This window comes from Vanacampus margaritifer, chromosome 1 (genome assembly GCF_051991255.1).
Source record: "Vanacampus margaritifer isolate UIUO_Vmar chromosome 1, RoL_Vmar_1.0, whole genome shotgun sequence".
NCBI lineage: Eukaryota > Metazoa > Chordata > Actinopteri > Syngnathiformes > Syngnathidae > Vanacampus > Vanacampus margaritifer.
The window spans coordinates 30,736,787-30,749,671 of NC_135432.1; the positions used below are offsets into that span (position 1 = coordinate 30,736,787).

The window sequence follows — 12,885 nt, forward strand, 5'->3', positions numbered from 1 at the left end:
CTTTAGGACCCAGATGCGGGAAGGCAGAGCAAGGAGGCAGGGGTGTAGTCCAAAAAAAAAAAAAAAGGGATTTAATTTCTATTAACAAAAAGGTTTCCAAAGTTCAAAAACATAAAACAAAGCATGAACTTGAACAAAAGAGGGAACAAAAAACAGACAGCAACAAAACATGAACTTGAACTAGAACTAGGGAGGGAACAGAAAACAGGCAGCATGACATGAGGGCAAACATACATACCACAATGCACCAACACAGACAGAGGAGAGACAGCAGACTAAATACACCAACACTAATGACGCAACAAGACACACCTGGACCAGACACAAGTGGCTGAGGGCACTGATTGGACAACACAAGGAAGGGCAGGGTCACAACTAACAAGACAAGGAAAACACAAGGAAAGCAGAAACTGAACATGACAGAACCCCTCCGTCGAGGGACGGCTTCCAGACGTCCCTTTAATAATTTCAAAAACAGGGTGGGCGGAGGGGGGTCACGGAGGCGGGAACCTGACACATCCCTCCAGTCTAGTCCGGGGGACGTCCCGGGCGCCAGACGAGGCGAGGACGCCCGGGGTCCTGAGGCTGCCGTGGAGGCGCGATGACTTGAGGCGCGATGACTTGAGGCGCGATGACTTGAGGCGCGATGACTTGAGGCGCGATGACTTGAGGCGCGATGACTTGAGGCGCGATGACTTGAGGCGCGATGACTTGAGGCGCGATGACTTGAGGCGCGATGACTTGAGGCGCGATGACTTGAGGCGCGATGACTTGAGGCGCGATGACTTGAGGCGCGATGACTTGAGGCGCGATGACTTGGCTCGGAGACCTGAGGCGCGATGACTTGAGGCGCGATGACTTGAGGCGCGATGACTTGGCTCGGAGACCTGAGGCTCCGACGGCCGACGTGGCTCGGAGACCTGAGGCTCCGACGGCCGACGTGGCTCGGAGACCTGAGGCTCCGACGGCCGACGTGGCTCGGAGACCTGAGGCTCCGACGGCCGACGTGGTTCAGGGACTTTGGACATCGGCTGACGTGGTTCGAGGACTTGGGGCTGCGGCGGAGCCGGCACGGAGTCCGGGGGCTGCGGCGGCAGACGTGGTTCGGGGACTGAGAGCGGTGGCAGATGTGGCACGATAGGGACTTGAGGCTGCGATGGTAGTCCTGGCAGGGAAAGGGACATGAGGCTGCGGCGGCAGTCCTGGCAGAGAGGCTTGAAGCTGTGGCGGCAGACCTGGCAGAGGACTTGAGGCTGTGGCGGCAGACGTGGTTCGGGGACTGAGAACAGCGGCAGACGTGGTTCGGGAACTGGGAACAGCGGTGGCAGACGTGGCACGATAGGGACTTGGGGCAGACGTGGCTGACGTGGCACGATAGGGACTTGAGGCTGCGACTGTAGACCTGGCAGGGAAAGGGACTTGAGGCTGCGGCGGCAGTCCTGGCAGAGAGGCTTGAAGCTGTGGCGGCAGACCTGGCAGAGGACTTGAGGCAGTGGCGGCAGGCGTGGTAGGACAGGACACGGGGACCTGGGGCTGCGGCGGAGCCGACACGGGGACCTGGGGCTGCGGAGGCAGACGTGGCTCGGGGAGTTGCGGCTGGCGAATCCGAGCGCCACCATCTGAAGCCCAACGACGCCCAACTCCCTTAATCAAAGAGGACAGCAGGTCCATTTGGGCGGCCATGGCGTGCTGGAGCTCCTCCTGGCGCGCCTCCTGATTCCCCATCATGGCCTTCAGCACTCCCGCTGGGTCCTTCTCTGGTTGGTGCATTCTGTCAAAACGGGGGGCTTTAGGACCCAGATGCGGGAAGGCAGAGCAAGGAGGCAGGGGTGTAGTCCAAAAAAAAAGGGATTTAATTTCTATTAACAAAAAGGTTTCCAAAGTTCAAAAACATAAAACAAAGCATGAACTTGAACAAAAGAGGGAACAAAAAACAGACAGCAACAAAACATGAACTTGAACTAGAACTTGGGAGGGAACAGAAAACAGGCAGCATGACATGAGGGCAAACATACATACCACAATGCACCAACACAGACAGAGGAGAGACAGCAGACTAAATACACCAACACTAATGACGCAACAAGACACACCTGGACCAGACACAAGTGGCTGAGGGCACTGATTGGACAACACAAAGAAGGGCAGGGTCACAACTAACAAGACAAGGAAAACACAAGGAAAGCAGAAACTGAACATGACAGAACCAAAACCAAAACATGACACTGGCTACATACGGTGATTTCATTGATTTTTTGTGGATATTTATTTGTGCCACATTAATGTCTGCCATTACTCCATATTGACAGATATCACAGTTTGAGTAAACACTGGTGCCTCACATTGCCAACTACTAGAATGAAAGGCAGTTAGGACGGTAGAGGAAAACAGTTGTTAGCGCTGTTACATTTGTCACAACAAATGCAGCCGCGACCTTTTGACAGATAGTTTGATAGATAGTTTGAGCGTCTAAACTGAATGCTAAATGAATATCAGACATACAGCTAACTTTTAGCCGCTCGCATCAAGTACAGTAAGTAATGTATGGACTATGGCAGCGGCACCCAAGTGATGTCTCGCCAAAGTTTACTTGCTTTGTCAATGGTAGAAGACTTGCCGATTTAATAAGTTTGTTTAAGCTTTACTTATCTTCGTTCTTTCTTTGTGGATCTCAAGGTGTATTGTTTTTCACATCGTTTTGAAGACAAGTTTTAAAGATTCACTTACCACTTCCCGCAGCACTTACAAAATAAAAGTCTCTACACATACCAGCTGTCAAGACACCTTTATTGTGACGAGGTGCAACAACAACAGTGCACTTAACTGTGCGCAAATGACATTTTCGCCTAAGTGAAAGAAAGCTTCTCTCTGTAAAAGTAAACTGTAAGAATCTGTAGTGTGGCACCCTGCCATAAGGTGGCGCCTCTTTGCTTCTGTTTTGCTTATGCTGCACTTTTTCATTGTATTTTATGCCGTGGACCTGAGCGGTTGTGTGCAGAATTGTACTCTTGATCGTGATGCGTGGTAGCGCCAACAGACATATTTTTTTGCCTATTAATAAAATAAGTTACCTGTGGACTTCCAGCCCATTTTTTTTTGCTCTCTATTATTTTTGCTATCCATGGCTGATCAGCCACCACGCGTTACAACAAGTCTGTGTTTTTTTTATGACAGAATTCCGTCATGGATTTTTTTTTTTTTTTTAAAGCTCAGTATTGTTCATTCGATGCAACGCGTCATCATCATTGCTCTCTCTTTGTGTGTGTGTGTGTGTGTGTGTGTGTGTGTGTGTGTGTGTGTGTGTGTGTGTGTGTGTGCGTGCATGTGTGTGTGGTCTTATTTTTGTGACATAGTGGGGCCAACATTCTGCGATTTCACAGAGTTGTGGGGCCCATCCATCCATGTGGGGCCATTTTGCTGGGCCACACAAGTTTAGACCTCTTTTTGAGGTTCAAGACTTGGCTTTAGATTTTAGGTTTGAATTGGGTTATGGTTGAGGTTAGGGTAAGGAATATGGGTAGGCAATCATTTTTGATGTTTGGGGTTAGGAGAAGGAAATGCATTATGTCAATGAGATGGCCCCACAAAGATAGTAAAACAAACTGTGTGTGTGTGTGTGTGTGTGTGTTCATTAATTCACCTGAAACCTATTAAAAATCCCATCCCCTTCACCTAAACCGATGACTTCAGAATCCAGCTAGAGTCGTGAGGATGTCAGGAGACCCGAGGAAGGATCAAAGAAAAGTGAAATCCAGCACCGACCAGACACCACCTACTACCCACAGGGTTGCAAAACAGAATCTTTCACCAACCCCAGAAGCATATAAATTCCAACAAATTAGGGAGACCTCAAGAGACCAAAGGAAAGACTAAAGGAAGGAAGGATAGATGAAGCAGAGTGAGATCCACAGACATCAGCCTCCGCCGATTCAGCGACTAGAGGAAGAAGCAGATTGTGTTTGAATTTCGGTAGATGCTGGTGTGGTGGATCTGGCTTGCATGAAAACCTCCACCAAAGAAAGGAGCCGCCGACCAGGACAGGGCAAGCACAACCCCCAAGGGCCACCAAGGCCGCGGCAGCCCCAGGGTACAACCACGAGGCCCCGTGAGGGCCACCGGCTAGAGAGCAAACCCAGGATACCCCCACCTCACCCCGTAATGGATTTTAATCGTAAATGTGGTGTGCCCGCTCGCAGTTTTGCTAGTCAGTGTGTCCATTTGGTTCGCAAAATCACATTTTGACGCAAAAAACTGCAATGCAAGACCACTTATTCCATATGTAATAGACCACCTTAAAAAAAAATGTTGGTCCATGGTGGGACAAGCAGCATATTTATTCCCCAGCAACTCACAGTCCTTTGAAGGTTTGTGATGGTCTGCCACCTTTGGTGCACATTTTTCCACCTTTTGTTAGGGTTCTCATGGCAAGCTTGGGTGTGTCACGTTCTATCAATGCGCATCCCGGCGTGACAATTTTTTGGGCCCAGTGTGATACGAAGTGCTATATTCAGTCTGGCATGATGCTCACAGTCTGAGGTGAAGTGGTGGTCACAACAGCCCAAATCCGTTACAGGCCAGAACATAACATAGTTCATGCAATAAGCAGTACAATGTCTACCTGCAGATTGTGTGAGATTCTAGAACATCTTAAAGGCTTGTCGTCAATAAAAATGCTGATGTTAGAGGTAAAAACTGATGATGCGTGAGTCACTGTCCTGGTTTTGGAGCCGTCTGTGATGTCAAACCTTGACAGCCCAACTGCTGTGGCAGGTTCTTTATGTTCTTTCCCTGCACAATTCAATCCAGTGATTAATTGCCCCCTCAGCATGCGCAGCCTGGAAGGCGGCAGGGGCCAGCGGGAAATCATCAAACTACATTCAATAGGGCTGACTTCCCATTTAAGAGTGACGATCTCTGTTTGCATTATTTCACTTGACTCAGGAAATAGAATATCTAGTTGCGTATTTCTGTATCCCTGAAGTGTTGGATTGAAAGATATTTATTCCCATCTGAAACATGCAAATTCGGTTTCATTTGAATAACCCACTTGATCTTTCGAAGATCACCAAGGAATTATACAGAAGCTTTTATTCATCATGTTTTGAAAATAAATATTCTAAATGCTTTGTTTCATACAACACAATGGTGTCAGTCGTTAGGGACTGAATTAAAAGGAAAGTAGCTCCAGCCATATTCCAAACTTAAAGTTATGTAAGAGCCGATGTGGAAAGAAACTAGCTACAGCACAATTATGACAGACTGAAATTTGCCTTAGAAAAAGATTGATGTCAAAATGCACAACATAAATTGGACTTGGCGGTATGTCTTTGTCCCTGCTCACATATTTATCACAGTGTTCTCTTTGAAGGTGTCACATGATTAAAGACAAAAGCTTAACGCGAAAGGTTACAGTTGGCACGTCATGCATAAATGATAAGGACGGTAACAAATGGCAGTAATTAAGAAGTGCCATCAATGGCTTGCATCCTAATCCATCGCCTCCCTCATTAACTCATTCACTGCCATTGACGGCTATAGACGTCAAAAATTCATTTGAACGATTTCTATTAGTTTAACATTTGTTTACACTTTTGTTAACAAGAGTATGAATATCTACAAAAAAAATTGTATAAAATGTATGATTAATCGTTAGTTAACTAGTGAAGTCATGGGATTAATTGCAATAAAAAATCGTAATCGCCTGACGCCACTAATTAAAAGTAAAATAAAAATATTAGGGGCGTCAGACGATTACATTTTTAATTTAATGACTTCAATAGTTGACTCAATCACAAATTTTATATCTGTTATAAATGTTCAAAAAAAAATTAAATGAAAACATTTTAAACAACAATCGACATGAATTTTTGACGTCTATAGCCATCAATGGCAGTGAATGAGTTAATAAATCAGTAACAAACTTCTGCCATCTGAACATCAGTTAGGATTGTCATGTTAGAAATACGACACATACAAACACCTTGCTTAAAAAATGCAAAAATAACACCTGTTAGTAATCAAAACATGGCCCAACGTCATCTCATGCTGCCTGCGAGCGACGCTGGTCATTTGTGCTCGTAAGGATGTGCATCAGCGACTCTCCTTGTAAACATTCCCGACTCGCTACTGTCAATCTGGCGCACCAGCGTCAGAGCCATCTGGCCGGAACACAAAGTGCCCTCGCAGAAGACCAGCCAGCTAACAGACGCTGGTGAATAAATTTCAAGGAGGGGAAAAGAGGCAGCCCAAGCGGGTACTGAGTGAAGGGCCGACAAGAATTGTTGTCTGTTCACACTTACACCAGCGAGGTTATGAACGTAAACGTGTTGTTATTGCTCTCACTGACAAAGTTGATTTGGCACTGCTCCAGTCGAGCAATATCCCCGAGATCCAACTGGGACAGTAACTGAGTGGGGTCTGTGTTTGTCGTCAAAACCTTCTGCTTCCTCTTGGGCTCCATCTCCTCGGGTTTCTCCGCCAGCGCCGTCTCATGGTTGCTGTCGTCGTCATCCTCCTCTTCCTCTGTGATGGAGCAGAGCCGAGTGGCGCTCCCGGGGGTGTCGGCGGCTGACCTGTAGTGGCACTGCCCGTTCATCAGCCTCCTCAGGGGCATCAGGGGCACCGCCTCGTCCCCCAGCAGCTGCTGCTGGCAGTGCCGGAAGTCGCTCTGGCGCTTGAGGCGTTTAAACTCGCTGAAGGCCGAGGTGGCGTGCTGGTAGAGGCTTTGCGCGATGGCGTGGGCTTTCTCCGGCTTGCTCACCAACACGGCGTGACAACGAAGGACGACGGCCATGTTCTTAATCTGGTGCCTGTAGACCCAGGCCAGGATCTTGGGCCGGCACGGGTCCGCCGTACAGTAGGTGATCCTGCTCAGAGAGTAAAGATGAACGGGACTTTTTTTGCCAGATTTGTCGGCGCTCATGCGGATGCCTTGCGGTCCCACAGTCAACCTCATTTTGACGCTCTGCTCCCCGTAGCCGCTCTTCGCCCAGATCTTGGCCACCGCTTCCTGAGTGCAACCTTCCCCCTTGGCCGTGATGGTGACCACGCTTCCCAGATAGCGCACATTGTAAACAGGCTCCTCTCGGTTTAGTTCCACCTTCTGTCGCTTGGTATGAAAGATGTTTCCCACCCAGTCGAAGGGGCAGTCAGGCAGCAGGTCAGGACAGGAGCGCAGCAGGGAAGAGAGGATGGAGTGGTAGGTCAGTCCGGTCCCCAGACTCTTGCCTTTCATTTTATGGTCCTCCTCCACCAGAACAAACTTATTCCTCCTCCAGGGCAGCATGTTGTGGCAGCAGGAGGCGCTGCCGTGCTCCTCGGTCGCTTCTTTTCAGCTCAGGGTGCGAAGCTGGAGGTTCCGTGTGGCTGAGAGTGAGAGGACAGACGGAGAAGCTGCTTTGACGAGCGCAGAAGAGCGACTGAGAGCAATAGAGGCTCGCTCAGTCTGCTCACTCCTCCTTTCGTCTTTCTCCTCTGCTGTTTGCATCATGATGCGCCGAGGCGAGTGTTCGGAGCTCTCGCGCCCCTCCCTGCCTCTTTGTTTGGCTTCCAAACGGATCCCCTCGGAAGCATTACGGAGCTGTCCAGCCCGGCAATGAAGTATCGCTATGTGTTTACGATTCCTATAAAACAGTGGCAGAGGATCCGTCGCCCACGGGAAGTCACTAAATGACTACTTCTGGATTCTGCTTGATAGAACAGCAAACATTATTTTGTGTTTGGGAGAGAAAAGAATCTTCACACATACGCCACATATCTGTTACAAAACGAGTGTGTTGCACACACCAGCAAAAGAGAGTTGTCCAAAAAGTATCAGAGCACAGCCAATTTCATTTTTGTGTTGTGTCATTTCTTTCTTAATAATGCCTTTTTTAAATGTAATAAAGAGTTAATAAAATTACTACTTTCCTAAACCCTTCTAGTGCTGTTTCTCAAGTAATTTCTACGGTGCGTGCCTGTCTGACTTCCTATTACTATTGGTGCTCTGTTCAGGTGCAAGCATCGTATACTCATTTGCAGGGTTGGGAGGGTTACTTTTAAAATGTAATCCATTATAGTTACAAGTTACCTGCTAAAAAATGTAGTTAGTAACGTAATCCAAGTGCCATAATATTAAAGTAATGTAACTGGATTACTTTTGGATTACTCCAATAATGAGTATGCTCATGAAGACAAAATAAAAATAAATATCACCACAATATAGATTCTATACAATGTGCCCCTGCTATTTGCGGGTGATAGGGACCCGGGAAGCCTACAAATAGCAATTAAAAAGCATGTAGGCTATTGATTGATTGAAGGCCATATGCTGTTTTCGAACTGTCACTGAAAGCAACCACACCTCACAGTTAGATAGATAGATAGATAGATAGATAGATAGATAGATAGATAGATAGATAGATAGATAGATAGATAGATAGATAGATAGATACAATGAGGATGACGATGTGTGACATCAACTGCAAAATGAACTTTTATCCCAGTCACAAGTTTAGCCGTGTATATGTTGTGTATGATGTTTAAATAGTGAATTGGTGGGAGGAAGATTTGCTTGGAAGGTGTAACTCACATTATGGTTGTAGGCTAGCGGGCTAGCTAGCAAGAATCTACAGCGCGTAGCATGCCGCTGGACTCTCAGCTCAAACTTTCGCTCCGAGTAAGTTCCAGTGATCGCCATTTCCTCCTCCCGTCCGTGAAGCTTTTTCAAACTGCCCGCGTATGGAGGACACGACTAGACAGTTCGTTCGTTCGTTCCCACACTGCCTGACATGTAGCAACGGTCCCACTCGCGCGGGCGTGCACGCGCTCTCTCTCGCTCTGTCCTTCTGTCTGTCTCTCTCTCTCTCGCTCTGTTCTTCTCTCTCTTTCTCTCTCTCTCGCTCTCTCTCTCTCTCTCTCTCTCGCTCTGTTCTTCTCTCTCTTTCTCTCTCTCTCGCTCTCTCTCTCTCTCTCTCTCTCTCTCTCTCTCTCTCTCTCTCTCTCTCTCTCTCTCTCTCTCCAGTAATCCCCATTTTTAATAAATGTACCTACATGTATTCCGTTACTCCCCAAGCCTGCTCATTTCCGAATATGTCATTCAGACAGCCTAGCTCGCGAAACTGTCTTTTTGTGTACTCAGTAATCCTCATCATTGTCAGCAGTGGCAGAAGTAAAGATGAAAAGCAAAGACTGCATGTCTAGTGAGCCCACGTGTCAACCCTGTATCCCACTAGACTAGAACGACACCTGCACTGCACAGCGACCACATCCCATCGCCACATTCACAACCAAAACAAGAGTAAACTGTAGTAAGCTGACCGCCCATAAAGCAGTTATTTGATGATCTTTGATGTTCATAAATCATATCTTGAATTTTTGCTTCTAAAATTGAATTATCTTTATTCACCACAGTGTTTAGTAGAAGGAATAGTGAATAGTTCTTTTTTTTTGCATCTTTGAAAATCTCGAAAAACTCCACACTGTAAAAACAAAATAATAATTTAAAAAACGGTAATTTTCCGGCAAATACAAAAAAATACTGTAAAATAACAGAAAATTACTTGTTTTTGCTGTTGTTGTTTTTTAAGATTGTATGTAATATACCGGTGTATGAAAAAAATAATATGATAAATCTTTCACTGTTAACTGTTAAAAACTAGATATTGGGTTTAAAATTGCAACAGTTTAATGTTAGGGTAACTCATTTATATAGCATTTTTCCCCCTTACAAGGCTCTCAAACTGCTTTACGTTTTGACTAGTTATTTACCTTGTGATGACACAGCATTAGGAGTTCAGTATTTTGCTGAAGGATACTTCAACAAGGGGATCAAACCCACAACCTCAGAGATACCAGACGACCAATCTACCACTGATCAATGCTGCCACTGTTGTTTATAATTATAGATCTCATGAAATGTGTACTTGGTAGTGATGATGCCTAAGTCCAATTGTTTGCTTTGCATATTATTCACCCTCTCGATCTTGTTAAAATGACAGTTAAAAACTGTACTTTATTGGGGGAAAAAAAGGTGTGTTTTTTTAAGAAAGAAATTTTCTGTTATTTCACAGTACTTTTCTGGCGCCCCAGCTGCCGGAAAATTACAGTTTTTTTGTTTGTTTGTTTGTTTGTTTTAATGATTTATTTATTTATTTTTACAGTGTATATCTCATTAGATGACCTTTCAAAATAATTGTTAATACAATGAAGGCTACTATCTGTAGGATATTGGAGAAATTGTAGTTATCTTCACTTAAAAAAATTTTGGGCAATTTGCAAAGTAATTACCTGGTATGGTAAAATTACAAATTTTTACTGTCAATTTCTCAGTAAATATAAATGTTTTTTTTTCTTTTTCTTTTTTTTAAGGGCTTTAAAGTTGAATTTCGCATTTTATTCCATTAAATAACAGACAAATATTTGTGAAATTTAGGTTTTTTTTTGTAAAAGAACAGAAATATTGTGTGTTTTTACAGTTACAGAGATTTCATGTTATTTGACATGTAAAATCAGAGTTTATTTTTGTAAATTAAATTATATGTTTAAAATACAGGGAAAAAACTGTACAATTAAAAGTAAGATTGTGTTATATTACAGGTTGGGTTTTTTTGTACAATACATAAACCAAATTATTATTAGTGATGGGACTTATTTTTGTGACACCTTCCATTCTCAATGTTCCCACTCCCATCCTTTCTTTTCAAAGTAGCCCTGATGGGCGTGTCGAATGTCATTTTGAGTATCGTCCGCAGGCCGTTGTAAAAAAGATGACAGGCCACAAATGCCCCCTAAGCCGTAGTTTGGATGCCCCTGCTCTCAAGTAAAGATAATTTCCTCTTCGTTCATAAATAGTATAGTGATATATATATATATATATATATATATATATATGTATATATAGTGATGCTTCATCCTTTTTAATCATCGTGGCATGAAACACCCAATTTGTTTTTCCATGAGATTACTTTGGGAATATTGGAGCTGCGGTTGTTATTTTTACTTTCAAGCAAGGGCGGGCATCACTGAGTCAGACTCTTCATCACACAACAGTGCGAAGTAATCAATGAAATGAAAAGTGCCTTGTGAGAGTGCCCCACCTCTGGGAAGGCTGATTAATGTCTGGTGCGAGGGTGTTGGTGCGACAGCGAAGTGCTCAGCAATGCGCGAGAGAGAAGATGATAAGAAAACAAATGCATTCCATAATGAAAGGTGCTCGTTTACCCACAAAAATGTCCGGGACATTTTTTGCTGAGCTTTGTTATGAGGAAGAAAGAATTATGAGCAACAGTGGAAGGATACCAAAATAAATTTACTCATTTTGCTCATGTAATGAGTAGACAACTCACTTTTAATCAGTGGTTTTCTCAGTATTATCAGGAAAGTGCTGCACCACATTCAGGGATTAAGTGAGTTTGTAAGGTCAAATAAAAAGATGATCCACCAATTAGCCAACAGTAATGAGGATCAAGTGTCTACTGATCAAAGAGGAAATTTCACATGACATGAAAGAGATGAAAAGCAAGTTCGACACTTTGGGAAGCATGCTATACTCACGTTGATACTTATTGGTGATTTAAGGCAATTATTTTCATTTCATAAAAAAAAAAAACATGATTCCCATATTTGGACATATATTCTATTAACTCATTCACTGCCATAGACGGCTATAGACGTCAAAAATTCATTTTAACTATTTCCATTAGTTTAAAAAAAAAATTATACTTTTGTTAACAAGAAGAGTATGAAAACCTATATTTTTTTATTGTACATTTAGAACAGATATAACATTTGTGATTAATTGTGAGTTAACTAGTGAAGTACTGTGATTAATTACGATTAAAAAATTTAATCGCCTGATGCCCTGAATTTTTAATAATTTTTACGTTGCGTCAGGCGATTAAAATTTTAAATTGTAATTAATCGCATGACTTCACTAGTTAACCCATGATTAATTACACATTTTATATCTGCTCTGAATGTACCATTTTTTTCTATGTTTCCATACTCTTGTTAACAAAAGTGGAAAAATAATGTTAAACTAATAAAAATAGTTCAAATGAATTTTTGACGTCTATAGCCGCCAATGGCAATGAATGAGTTAAAATGCATGGTTTACTAATGTTTATCGGAATGCTTTTAAGACATTAAACATATCCGGGTCAAACTGACCCATTCCAAGGTAAATAACTACAAAAAGTAGTATTTCATGATGAAAATTGTTGAAATTTTTTGTAAAAAGTGGTTATAATAATGTTTATTGGGTTGTGTTTTTCATTAAACATAGCCTGGGTCAAATTGACCCAGGAACATTATAGTTGTTTTCGGTTTCTGTCACCCACAATTGGAGCTATAATACAACATTGATTTGCTGTCCTAATCACACAAAAACAGCAAAAGGCCTGCAGATGTTTTTGAGGTCACAAAGAAGTTCACACCTCTTCCTGTCAGAAGGATTCTCAAAGGTCTAATATTTACATGTCAGGTTGATCATGTCACACGCATTTAGCCAGGGGAGATGCAAGAGCTGTGGATCAAACAGAGTATGCAGTCTTTGCATTGTCATAACAGTGTTATTCATGAAACTGACTCTGTATTTGGTTTATGTACATATAATGTGGACATTTTAAATTCCCTTTTAAATGCAGTGTGGATGCAAAGAAATGCTTTTGATGTACTGTTAGCAGAATGGAGAAGCGATGAGGCGATGACATCGCTGCAAAATCTTCTCTGTGCTTTAATTGTATAATAATAATAATAATAATAATAATAATACATATTTGTAATGCAGTGACAGACAATTCTGTTTTATGTGCCTCAACCATTAAAATACTGTTTCTTTTAAGCTTGTTTATTCATATCCATAGGTCAATAACAGGGTGTACACCATTCAGAAACTTGGATTATGCT

The 12,885-nt window shown here is 43.3% G+C and overlaps 1 protein-coding gene across 1 annotated transcript; it reads right to left on the bottom strand.

Annotated features, from left to right (window-relative positions):
• Positions 1-2,552: 2,552 nt before the first annotated feature.
• fam43b (family with sequence similarity 43 member B) lies at positions 2,553-7,574 on the bottom strand. Its single transcript, XM_077555309.1, has one exon. It carries the CDS (start codon positions 7,283-7,285, stop codon positions 6,296-6,298), a length of 990 nt encoding a protein of 329 aa, XP_077411435.1. The 5' UTR covers positions 7,286-7,574; the 3' UTR covers positions 2,553-6,295.
• Between the last annotated feature and the right edge of the window lie 5,311 nt (positions 7,575-12,885).